A 13683-nucleotide genomic window follows, 5' to 3' on the forward strand; every position below is an offset into this window, starting at 1 on the left:
AAACACACGGATCGCACGATAAGATAACAATACTGTTAAATTAAATACCAACGTTAAAGTGACATTTAATCCAAAAAGCAAAGTTTATGAATTTAACACAGTCACGGAGTGCGCGGCGTCGCAGGCTCACAAACTCTAGAGCTTCCAGAGATTGGGTCGAATCCAACCTAGAGCCTCGGAACCCTGCATCTTTTTCTGAACGGGCTTCACTTCGGATGCACCGGTAGCAATATCAACGATCTCCAGTCGATGGACCAAGTTGTATGGATTCCCATACAATGACTCAGACATGTAGATTTTGTTCTCATTATACTTGGATACACTTGTTCCACTGAAGTTTTCATTGAAATGTTTAGACACGAACAATGTCTGATCACCGATGTCCCTCACCCTAGACCACTCCGACATACGATTCGTAGAGGTTGCACTTGTAGATCGCGCTGCTGTAGTTGAAGCTTTATGTCTCGTGGAACGTGCTCACCATGGCACCCACAATGTGCAGCTCACCGTTTGATTCCAAGTAGCTACGGTGGCAGAGCCCCGCAGGTGGCGACAGCGATGGCAGCAACGTCGCGGTTGGAGTAGCGCCGGTGGCGTTGCTGCTGTAGACGAAGATTTCTCCAGTGCAGTCGATCGCCAAGAACTTATCTTGGCAGTGGACGATGGACCATATGGAGAACTCCAGTTTGGTGTCGAGCAGCGTCCATGCGCTGTCGACTCCAACCCGGCAGAACGCGACCTCCGTGGAGTACCCAAGCATGGCCATGGCCACGCACTCGCGCCCGGCAGCGTCAGGCGGCGCCGAGAGCAGCAATCTCACGGAAGAACACGTCCCTCTTGTCTTCTAGCTTTATGGCTCCTGCCTGCTGTCGGGTCGACCTCCTTGCCTGCTACCGATAGGGTCTGATGGGGTGGTCGCGTCGTCGCCGCGAGGAGGGCCGCATCATCGCCGTGGGAGGTCAGAGCCGAGGGACGATGAGGTGCCGCCGACCCTTACTGCACACACGAGGTGGATGACGTGGCAACTGATGCGAGCTCGCCGAAGCCATAGATCGGGATGGGGGCGCCGTGGCCGCCGGCGGTGATGGAATATGAGGCCATCGCCGCTCTATCGGGAAGCTACCATGAAGGGGCCCATCACCAGCACCGCCAATGTTGTTAGGTCCTGGTGCGGGAAAGGGCCGATGCCGCCGAAGCTGCTGGTGTACCGCCAATGTATTGACTGATCACATGTCTTGTGCTGTTACGTGTCCTTTATGAGTATTCTCTAAATATTGTAACTCATAACGTATGATCGATGTGCCTTAATTTGTGCCGATATCTTATTGTCTATCAGTTAGATTTTCCTTGCTGCTAGATGTTACTGAATGAATGGTAGTTCTATTCACATTTGGATATGCAATTTTTTTACTGCATGAACTCACTTCCTGTATGAGATTCTGTATTGTGTATTTTCAGAGAATGCTTGTGTATTTTCAAAGAATGCTAGAAGGTTGTTTTCTAAACTAGATGAGCGGCTCCGGTTGTTTATAATAATCTAATATGCCATTCAGATCTCACACCGATTGGGTCACACTGACTATCAATCTCCTTATCTCATGCAGAGTTACTTTGGTGCTTCTCTGACTGTATCAACCTGAAACTCAGAACTCAAGCTATTTTGGTGATTTTCTGGTAATAAATCTGCACCCTGATTATCGCAAGGTTTTTTATATTGGCCAATTTATTTGTTAAGTTGCCAAACTGTGATATTACAACTTGTTCAAGAGCTTAATTTTCTTTGATCCTTGAGCCAGTATATTTTTTTAGTTATGTATAGGGTCAGAGCAGCAGGTTACCATGTGCCTTTGTGCTGGCAGAGTTAGTTGCTTGTTTCCTTAATCTGGATCGGTTCTCTGAGTAGACAAAAATAATGCTTAGGAGTCTGATATTGACATGCTATAACCTCCTGGTTTCAACAGTAGTAGAGATTTTTAGAATACTCAATTGCTTTGAGTTTCATGTTGCATTGGCCATCAACTCAGTTCATTTTTTCCCCTGCATTTCTTGTAGATTTAGTGCGCAGTAGCAGATGACATGCTATATATTTGTCCTAAATGTTAAACTCAGACTGATTAGCAACATTAGTGACCTGCTTGGATTATTCAAGGATAATTTCTTGAATCCTATTTGGACTTTGAAAAACAACTTTAAGCAGAAAAGACACCATCGATGGCAGTTGGCCCAGTCAAGTTATATTTCCTAGATGTGACATGTGTCAACCTTACTGTCAAAACAAATAATAATAATAATAATAAGGCTAGACACTTCTCTTTTGTTGAGCTGAGTTGGATTGTGTGTGTTTGTTGGTTTACTCGTTTTTTCTTTTATAGTTTTGGTGCTATGTGGGATTGGTCTCTTGACCCTCCCTTTGTAACTTTCTGGTAGGGGATTCAGGATTGGTCTTTGACGTCTTCCTTGTAGCCCCTTTTTTCTTCTTCTTAATGAAATGACACGTAGGTCTCTTGCGTCGTTCGAGAAAAAAAATAAGGCTACACACTTTCTCAATCTCTACAACTAAAAAACCTCTAACGGACCCGTCTACCCCGACATGGTGAAGCCATTCGCGACTCCATGCCCCTCCGTGGTTTTTTACCGCGCCGACAGGTGGGCCCCCAGTGCTGATAGCGCCCCTCATGGCACATCAGGCCTCGCCTCCCTCTCCTGTCCGTCCCTTGATCCCCTCCCGCACTCTCACCGCCGCCGATGCAGCGGCTAGGAGACAACCATGGCGGCTCACGCGACGATCCCCTTCTCTAGCTCTTCCACGCTGCAAACTCTGACTCGCATCCTCTCCCAGCCCGGGGACCGCCAGCTTTGCCTCGTCTTCCTCCGCTTCCCCTTCGTCGCCGCCCTCCTGATGCTTGCCCGCCCCCTACCGCCGCCACGTCTCGACGTCCGCCGCGGTAGGCCTCAACGGCACCATAGCTCCCCTGCTACCCCGCTCCCACTCCGATCCATGACTCCCACCTCACACGTCCGCTCATCCAACATGCCCCATCGACAGATCTGGTGCCTCAGTATACCGCACCGTGGGAGGAGACCAAGGTAATGCCGTCAATTCGCTAGAAAACTCGCTGGTGGTTTGGGGTACGTGGCCAGCTAATGACATCGAGGCGCCGGACTACACCATTGCCGATCTATTCACTCTACAGCTGATTCATTATCTTGCCCCATTGTTGCAGGTGTTGCCCCATTATTGCTTTCCAAGAACCTCCACGTCGACAGCACCTCCACTGGTTCCCACAGCAGGCTGCAATTCAGGATCCATGGCTCGGTTATATGGCAGTGGCAGCACAGAAAGAGGCAGTGGCAAAGAAGGGGCTGCAGCATCATTCTCGTCATGACCTCGGACTCTAGGAGACGAGACATCAAGAGGTTGCATGTTATGGTGGGAAAACAGTACCACCGTCGGGATCGCACCAGTGGCTAGAGCTGATCACCAAGGAAGCTGGCCGAGCGGCACAGCGCCTAGGGCGCGGTCACCACGGCTCCTGAAGCTGGGTTACTCGGTTCATTTAGTTGATCAAGTCGATTTGCTTTGTTCCCTTTGAATTGTTGGCAATGAGTGAATTTAGGAAAGTTTGTTACGTTTGTAAGCTGCCTATATAGCACACACATTCCCGAATGAATGGAGCAGCCTAGGTTTGAGATCTAATCTCCCTTGGGCTCCCAGCCCCGAGTCGTGTTGTCTCTCCTGTCCCCGCGCCGAGCACGGCGCCCGCTCGCCGCCGGGTCACCAGGCCCCGGCCAGCAATCTCCCCTCCCTACTTCCTCCGTAGCAAGTCATGGTGCCATAACAACATGGTATAAGAGACCATGTCGTCCTCGGCACCTATCCCTCCCATCCCGCCCTCCGCCGCTGCCTCCGCCGCCGCACCTGCCGCCACCACCAATGCCGATCCCACCAGCTCCACCGCCGCGCCGTCCATTCTCAACTTCTCCACCGCCATCATACCCTCGGCGCCTCTGCCTTTGGGTACGCAAGCACTGCAGCAGCCTCTCTCGGCCGTGGAGGCATTCCACCAACTCACAACGGCCATCTACGGCATGCAGCGTCAGATCGGCGACTTGTCGCTGCGCGTCTCGGCCCTTGAGGGCCAGCCATCGCCACGTGCGTCTTCGCCGTTCGGGCTGCCTGGGTATGGCGGCACCCCAGTGCTGCAAGCGCCCGGCCATCCCTCCTCGCGCTACTTGTCCGCACCACAGTTCCAGCAGCCGATCCAACCAACAGCCGCACCCTCTGCCACGGCCGGGAACATGTCGTCCCTTCCACCGCCACCACCATCGATGGGTGTACCTATCGCGCACATCTCCTTCCCACCATCACCCTCACCTATTCCATCCCTATCTTCCATCATGCAGGGTGCTCCTTTTCCTCCACCATCCGCTGCCATGTCCGCTGCCCCCAGGCACTTCCCACCACCACTACCATACCTGCCACCCGAACCAGCCGACAACACCGTTCCTCGCTTCCACAAACTCTCCTTTCCCACTTTCGATGGCAAAGAGGACCCGCTCGGCTGGTTGAACAAGTGCGAGCAGTTCTTCTTTAGCCAGCAGACGCGTTACGCCGATCGAGTCTGGCTCGCCTCATACCATCTCACCGGTACGACGTTGCAGTGGTACCTTGTCCTTGAGAACGACACCGGTCGGCCAACGTGGTAGGAGTTCCGGGGGCTATGCCAGCAGCGCTTCGGACCTCTGCTCAGCACCAACCACTTGGCCGACCTGGCACGGCTACCATTCACGTCCACGGTGGACGCGTACATGGACGTGTTCCAGGCTCGTGCGGCGCACGCGGGCCACCTCTCGCCACTCCAGAAGGCATAGCTCTTCACTGGCGGACTGCCAGACCACATCCGCGTCGACGTCGAGTTGCATGACCCATAGGATCTCCAGTGCGCCATGAGGCTGGCGCGTGCATACGAAAGGCGCAATGCTTCGGCTCTCCTTGCCCTGCCTACACCGCCGGGTCGTGCACCGCGCCGCACTACTGGGGGACAGCCGGCGCTGCCGGCACCAGCGTCGGCCCAGGGTGCTGTGTCCTCATCATCATCATCATCATCATCATTGACCACAACGGCCCCGCGCACCTTCAAGCGACTGACGCCGAACGAGATGGCAGAGCGCCGCAAGCAAGGGCTCTACTACAATTGTGACAAGCCCTATGTGCGCGGTCACAAGTGTGCGCGCCTGTTCTTCCTCGAGGCGTCGGACTACATCGTTGAGGAACCCGAAGATGTCGACACCGTGCCGGCGACCGCGGCACCATCCCAGTCGCCCTTCGACCCCGAGGAGCCCCTGATCTCCCTCTCTGCGATCACAGGAATTCGAACGGAGGACACTATGCAACTCTGTGTCCAGATCGGTGCCCACGAGTTTAGGGCGCTCCTGGACTCCGGATCAACGCACAACTTCATCAGCCTTCCCGCCGCCCGACGCGCCGGCCTCTGCTTCCGGGACAGTGAAGGGTCGAGATGGCGGACTAGAGGGGGGGTGAATAGTCTTTTCTAAAATTAATCGCGTCGGCTAACCGATACAAATGCGGAATTAAAACTATAGGTCTAGCCAAGACTATACCCCCACTATATATGTTCACTAGCACCTTGCAAAGATAACAATTATGCAACAAAGGTGCCGGGCTAGTTAGAGCTCTCCTAACCAATTCTAGAAGCAAGGTCACACAAACCTATGCCACTAGTACTTTAAGCTACAAGGGAGCTCCTACACATGCTAGTAAGCAAAAGCACAAAGCTAACTAAGCTCACTAGCAATGCTCAATAACAAGGCAACCAATGCCTAATTAGAGAGCGCAAAGACTTAGCTACATAAACTAAGTAATGTGACTAACAAGGTTACACAAACCAAATTAGCCACGCAAGGGAGCTACTTCTATGCTACACAAGCATGAAGGTAATTAGCAAGCTACACAAGCTAACTAATTACAAAAGCAACAACACAAGCTTAATGTATATGAAAGTAAACGCAAGCTTGTGTAACGGAGATGCAAACCAACGGGAAGAACAAGGTTGACACGATGATTTTTCTCCCGAGGTTCACGTGTTTGCCAACACGCTAGTCCCCGTTGTGTCGACCGCTCACTTGGTGGTTCGGCGGCTAATTGGCATCACCCGCCAAGCCCGCACGTCGGGCGCCGCAAGAACCTACCCCTTGAGTGAGGGTAGCTCAATGACACGCTTTACTAATGTTGCTCTTCGCGACTCCCGCGGGGCGAGCACAAGTGCCCCTCACAAGCACTTCTCCGGAGCGCCGCACAAGCTTCTTGCGCGCTTCGACGGAGACCACCACCAAGCCGTCTAGGAGGTGGCAACCTCCAAGAGTAACAAGCACCACCGGCTTGCAACACGATCACCTAGTGCCACTCGATGCAACCTCACGATGCAATCGCACTAGAATCGCTCTCTCACACTATCGGATGAACACTATCATGTATGTGTGAGATGGAGGGCTCCCAAGCACTACTACACAAGCCACCAAGGCTCTAGTGTGCTCAGCTACCGGCCCAAGGCCGGCCATGGCCTCTATTTATAACCCCATGGGCAAATAGAGCCGTTACCCCTTCACTGGGCAAAACTCGGGCCGACCGGACGCTCCGGTCCGATCGACCGGACGCTGGACCTCAGCGTCCGGTCACGCGATACTCGCCACGTGTCCCCTGCGTTCAACGGTCATCTTCCGATCCCAACGGTCATCTGCCGACCGGACGCAGCACTTCAACTGACCGGACGCTGGACCCTCAGTGTCCGGTCGTTTCCAGTAAGCTCCCGAGCATGACCGGACGCGTCCGGTCAACTCGACCGGACACAGCCCAGCGTCCGGTGCTTAACCCTAAGCACTGTGCCGACCGACAGCCTGACCGGACGCACCACCTCAGCGTCCGGTCGTTTCGGACTCAGCGTCCGGTCACTGTTAAACAGTGAGACCGAATTCCTTTCTTCTCTATCTTCTTCACCCTTGGTCCAATGTGCTAACCACCAAGAGTTTGCATCCGGCATAATAGAAAATAGGCATTCCATTTTCTCGAAAGCGCCGAATCCCGCCTCGCAAGCTCGGCGGGAGGGAGAGAGGGACCCAAAACCCATCTCACCCCTGCAAACACCACCTCCTTTGTAAATGTGCCAACACCACCAAGTGTACACCATCATGTGTATGTGTGTTAGCATTTTCACAATCATTTCCCAAAGGATGTTAGCCACTCAACTTGCCACGCCACTCGATCCTAGCGACAATGCAAAGTTAGATCACTAGAGTGGCACTAGATGACCGATATGCAAACAAGTTTGCCCCTCTTGATAGTACGGCCATCTATCCTAAACCCGGTCATAAACTTCTCTACACACCTATGACCGGTGAAATGAAATGCCCTAGGTTATACCTTTGCCTTGCGCATTCCATTCCATCTCCTTCAATGTCGATGCAACACATGCACCAACACGATCAACAATGATATGATCCACTTCATATCATCACCTGATCATATTGGTTCATCGATCTTGACTCCACTTGCTCTTCACCGTTGCCATCGTCCATCGGCGTCAAGTCTTGCTCAAGCTTCACCGCCACGCGGTCCATCACTCCAAAGCCTTCGACTTGCCCTTCACGCTTGCAACCGGTCCATCAAGCCAAGTCATGTCTTGATCTTCTCCACCTTGATCACATGACTCAATGTCATGTCTCATGTGCAATAAGCTCCTTCATCATCACATGTGTGAGCTTTGCAACATCTCCAAGCCATTTTCACCTTCATGGCATATGTTGCTCACACACATGTACCTGTGGACTAATCACCTGTGTATCTCACATAAACACAATTAGTCCACCTAGGTTGTCACTCAATTACCAAAACCAACAAGGACCTTTCAGACAGCCACGGCGCGCACGTCACCGTGGCGAATGGTGACCGCGTCGCGTGCCAGGGCTTCGCCCGCGACGTCGCCTTGCGGATCGGGGAGGAGTTCTTCACGGTGGACTGCTTCGCCATCCCCCTGCACTGCCACGACATGGTGCTTGGCGTCTCTTGGCTGCGCTCACTGGGTCCCATCCTCTAGGATTTCGACGACCTATGCATGTCCTTCGTGCACCACGGCCGGCGAGTCCTCTGGAAGGGGCTTGGTTCCACCCGCACCGACATTCCTCCGACGGGCTGACTCCACGCCGCGCGCGTCCAAGCGGCGTGTGGGCTCGAACAGGTACTGCTGGACCAGCTGCTGAGCACGTACGAAGACGTCTTCACCTCTTCGACCGGCCTACCCTCGGCACGCCCGTGTGACCACCACATCTACCCCAAGGTCAACACAGAACCGGTGGCGGTGCGGCCCTATCGGTACCCTCAACTCCAGAAGGATGAACTGGAGAAGCAGTGCGCCGACATGCTCAAACAGGGCATCATATGCCCAAGTACATCGTCGTTCTCTGCGCCGGTGCTGCTCATCAAGAAGCAGGATGCGTCATGGCGCTTCTGCGTGGACTACCGCGCCCTCAACTCCGCCATAGTGAAGGACAAGTTCCCGATTTCGGTCGTCGAGGAGCTTTTGGACGAGCTCCGTGGCGCACGCTTCTTCACCAAACTTGACCTCCGCTCGGACTATCACCAAGTCCGAGTCCACCCCGACGACGTGGCCAAGACGGCGTTCCGCACCCACCATGGCCATTTCGAGTTCTTGGTCATGCCATTCGGCCTCTCCAACGCTCCGGCCACGTTCCAAGCACTAATGAATTTTGTCCTGCAGCCGTTCCTTCACCGGTGTGTGCTCGTCTTCTTCGACGACATCTTGATCTATAGCTCGTCCTGGACCGAACACCTCCAACATCTCCGCGCCGTCCTCGACGTCCTGCGCGCGCACCACCTCCACGTCAAGCGTTCTAAGTGCGCGTTTGCAGCCTCGTCGGTCCAGTACTTGGGCCATGTTATTTCGGCCGATGGCATGGCCATGGACAGTGCCAAGGTGGAAGCTATCACCGCCTAGCCACTGCCGCGTTCTACGCGTGGACTGCGCAGCTTCCTCGGCCTCGTCGGATACTACCGGCGTTTTATCAAGGATTTCAGCGCCATCACAGCCCCGCTGGCGTTGCTGCTCAAGAAGGACAGGTTCCGGTGGACAGAGGAGGCCACCACGGCCTTTGCGGCGCTGAAGGCCGCCCTGTCCACTGCACCGGTCCTCCAACTCCCAGATTTCGCCAAGGACTTCATCGTGGACTGCGACGCATCAGGGTCTGGCTTTGGCGCCGTCTTGCACCAGGGAGACGGGTCGCTGGCGTTCTTCAGCCGGCCCTTTGCGGCGCGGCACCTGAAAGTTGCCGCCTATGAGCGTGAGCTCATTGGCCTGGTTCAGGCAGTGCGCCACTGGCGGCCATACTTGTGGGGTCGCGCATTCATCGTGCGCACAGATCATTACGCGCTCAAGTTCATGCTGGACCAGCGCCTCTCCACGATACGCCAGCACCACTGGATTAGCAAATTGTTTGGCTTTGATTTCAGGGTGGAATATCGACCGGGCCGGCTAAACACGGTCGCCGATGCTTTGTCCCGTCGTGATGGCAACGCTATGGCCTACCAGGAAGGCGCTGCTCCCAGCCTGGAGGGTGTAGCCCATGGTCTGGAATCTGCATCGCTCACGGCGCTCTCCAGCCCATCCTTCCACCTCTTCGACGAGCTGCGCCAAGAGATCACGGCGTCCCCTGAACTCAGTGCCCTGAGGGACGCTGCTGCCACCGGCGATCGCGGTGAGGCGTGGCGTGTCCGCGAGGGTCTCATTCTCCACCACGGACGAGTGTTCGTGCCCGAGGCGTCTCTGCTGCTGCCCGACATCCTCCAGCTCGCCCACATGGTGTGTGGGGGTATTAACCCCTATACCCTTATGGCTAAGCTTGGGCTGGCCCGGATCGGTGGGTCCGGTCCACCAAAAGACGACGTGCGGCCCGGCCAACCTGATCGGAGTCCCGCGCAAGGAGTCAAGGCGGATTTGGCGATCAATCAAGATCCTAGGTCGGTTAGAATAGGAATCCTTATCCTGGCCACATATGGCAATTATAACTGGCTAGGATTAGTTTCCAGATCTGTAACCATGTCCTCCGGACTATATAAGGTGGGCAGGGGACCCCTCTAAAAATCATCTCTCATTGACATACAGCAATACAAATCAGACGTAGGGCGTAGGTATTACGCCTTCTTGGTGGCCAAACCTAGATAAAACCTCGTGTCTGTCTTGCGTCACCGTCTTGTTTGTGGCTTGCGCATCTGTCTGCCGATAATCTACTACCTTGGGTATACCCCTAGGTAGACTGCCGACCATATTTCGTCGACACGGTGGGGCATAAGGGCATTCAAAAGACCCTCCAGCGCCTCCATGCTGATTTCTCCGTTGAACATGATCGCCGGGTCATCCACGACTACGTACAGGCCTGCTACACCTGCCAACACAACAAGACTGAGGTGCTGCACCCGGCCGGCCTTCTCCAGCCATTGCCAGTGTCGTCGCGGGTGTGGGCCGACATCTCGATGGATTTCATCGAGGCACTCCCGAAGGTACATGGTAAGAGTGTGCTGCTCACCGTGGTTGACAGGTTCTCCAAGTACACGCACTTCATCCTGCCGGGACACCCATACACGACAGCCTCTGTCGCTCGCGCGTTCTTCGCCGATATCATCCGGCTCCATGGCTTTCCGGAGTCGATCGTCACCGACCGTGACCCCGTCTTCACAGGCCGTGTGTGGCAAGACTTGTTCTGGCTTTTCGGGATACAGCTGCGCATGAGCTCTGCCTTCCATCCTCAGACCGACGGCCAGTCCGAAGTGGTGAACAAAGTGATCACCATGTACCTCCGCTGCATCACCGGCGACCGTCCTCGTGAGTGGCTTGACTGGTTGCCCTGGGCGGAGTTCTGCTACAACTCCTCATTTCACTCCGCCCTGCGCACATCGCCGTTCCAGGTTGTCTACGGCAGGCCCCCTCCGTCCCTGCTACCGTATGAGCAGGGCTCTGCTCACACCGAAGCCATCGATGATCTGCTCGCGCTGACGCGACGCGTTCCTCGTGGAAGTCCGCGACCCGCTCCTGCAGGCGCAGCAATATGCACGCAAGCATTACGATGCTAATCACCGTGCTTTGGAGTTCACCGTCGGGGATTGGGTCTGGCTTCGTCTGCTCAACCGCACGACCCAGTCCCTGCTTCCGGCCGCCCACAAGAAGCTTGGCCCCAAATACGCTGGGCCTTTTCAGGTGTTGGAACGTGTTGGGCCAGTGGCCTATCGTCTACAACTGCCGGAGAACGCCCGGATCCACGACGTCTTCCACGTTGGCGTCCTCAAGCCCTTCATCGGCACTCCCCCGGCAACTACTCCGACACTACCTCCACTCCAGCATGGACGCTCTCTGCAGCAGCCCGAGCGCATCCTCCGTTCCAGCCTACGTCGTGGAGCCTAGCACATCTTGGTGTAAGTGGGCTGGCATGCCTGCAGCAGAGGCAACATGGGAGCCGGTCGACGCGTTCCTGCGCTGCCCACCCCTCGTTTCAGCTCGAGGACGAGCTGTTCCCGAAGGGGGGGGAGAGGTTATGGTGGGAAAACAGTACCACCGTCGGGATCGCACCAGTGGCTAGAGCTGATCACCAAGGAAGCTGGCCGAGCGGCACAACGCCTAGGGCGCGGTCACCACAGCTCCTGAAGCCAGGTTACTCGGTTCATTTAGTTGATCAAGTCGATTTGCTTTGTTCCCTTTGAATTGTTGGCAAGGAGTGAATTTAGGAAAGTTTGTTATGTTTGTAAGCTGCCTATATAGCACACACATTCCCGAATGAATGGAGCAGCCTGGGTTTGAGATCTAATCTCCCTTGGGCTCCTAGCCCCGAGTCGTGTTGTCTCTCCTGTCCCCGCGCCGAGCACGGCGCCCGCTCGCCGCCGGGTCACCAGGCCCCGGCCAGCAATCTCCCCTCCCTACTTCCTCCGTAGCAAGTCACGGTGCCGTAACATTGCACTCTATGGTTTGCTCTAGGAGTCATGATTTGTTTTTCGAGTAAATCACAAAATCAATTAGCTTGTAACATGTTTTGTTTGGGCATCTGTTTTGCACAACAATCTTTTGGAAACAGTTCGTAAACTACAATTCGGAGTAGATGCATTCAGTTTGTTTGGGACATGTAACTCGGTTAATAGCTAGAACTTTGATTCTAATTAATTCATGGATTACACGAGACAAAAAAAAATAGTCAAACTCTATCTACAGTCTATAGGTTGTTGTTACTGAGAGTAGATTTGTGTTCCTGAAGTGCAAAAATGGTGGTCGGGCTGCTACGCTTCCTTTGTTCTCTGTCTGCAGAATTAGTCTCTCAGATTATGCATTGCGAAAAATAGTTTGGTCCAAATGCAGATGAGTTGTTGATATATGGAAGACCTTGATTTATAATTGCAATTTATATTGCGTGACCTGAAATTGTGCATCATTTCTTGGCAGACAATTTGGTGGTATTGGACGCTACTATTTCATTTCTGGTGAAGAGGTGTGACCTAGGTGAGAACACAAGCACCTCACCAGACAATTTCACTGTTTATTTAACAAAGAGAAAATATTTTAGCATGTGAAAATTTATTACCACTTGGCTTATTCTCTGTATTTATTCTGTGCTGACCCTGTATTTCGAGCAAGTTGGTAGTATTGGTTTAAAAATGCTATACTAAGTTTGATGTGAAGTGAGGCTTTCCTTTTTATAAATTTGATGGTACATAATTGTTTTATCCTAAATGCTGGATGTTTGTTAGCTTGCAAAATTATATTCTGGTAACACACATCGATGGTAGCAGTATCCTGTGATAATCAGCTACCTCACTAAATATTTTGCTTTCATATTTTCCTCAGCTCATGATATTTGAAGCCATGAAATCGAATTATTGTTGTTGTGGTGATGCATTTTGCAGACCAAGAGCAGATGGTCTGGTCACTGTAGGTGAAGCAGAGCCATGATTAAAAGTGTGCATTTCAGATTCCTGATTCCTTTGGCTTGGTGTGCCTGGCATTATGGGAAGACAGATCTTTCCTTGGCTGTCAGTTTCTCTATCCCCAGAGTAGACCAGTGCTTGATGCAGTCTTGATTATCTGAAAGAGGGCTGCATGAAGAACAGAGTAAAAAACATGTTCATCAATGAAAGTTTTCCATGATACATGAAACTGAGCAATGTGATGTATCTATGGTCTCATCAAACCATTGCTATGTCATTTGTTGACTTCTCTATTCCACCGACACATTATTAGAGTGGAATAGCTATTGCCTTTGGGTGGCAGTCAATACACATTATTAGACGCTACTTCTTTTTAAACCTGGAATTGCAATGGTGCTTTAAATGATTAATCAACCAACTGATGTCACGATACATTTAGATGCTGGCAATCTATTAAATAGACAGTATTTGATGTTGTTCAGCTCTTGAGAGCATTGTCAACATGGAGACTGGAACCATGCAATGCGCAATCAAGCTATTCAAGGAGCCTCATAATACTAGAAGTTGTCAGACTCTTTGCAGCGTCTATGCAAAATGGTGTTATTTGTGCTAACATAAAGTTCGTGCTTTGGCTTAGTGGGCCTGAGCACTCAATCCATTACATGGTTTATAGGATTAGATTTCAGAAT

The 13683-nt window shown here is 52.9% G+C and overlaps 1 protein-coding gene across 1 annotated transcript; it reads left to right on the top strand.

The window, feature by feature from the left end:
• The first annotated feature begins 3858 nt into the window (after positions 1-3858).
• On the top strand, positions 3859-4707 carry LOC136524782 (predicted GPI-anchored protein 58). Its single transcript, XM_066518029.1, has one exon. The coding sequence runs from the start codon at positions 3859-3861 to the stop codon at positions 4705-4707; it is 849 nt and encodes a 282-aa protein (XP_066374126.1).
• Positions 4708-13683: the final 8976 nt, after the last annotated feature.

The sequence above is a fragment of the Miscanthus floridulus genome, chromosome 18 (genome assembly GCF_019320115.1).
Source record: "Miscanthus floridulus cultivar M001 chromosome 18, ASM1932011v1, whole genome shotgun sequence".
In the NCBI taxonomy this organism is placed as follows: Eukaryota; Viridiplantae; Streptophyta; class Magnoliopsida; order Poales; family Poaceae; genus Miscanthus; species Miscanthus floridulus.

What these genes read in the sequence shown, in the direction of transcription:
- LOC136524782 (XM_066518029.1), top strand. Translation starts at nt 3,859, where the DNA reads ATGTCGTCCTCGGCACCTATCCCTCCCATCCCGCCCTCCGCCGCTGCC.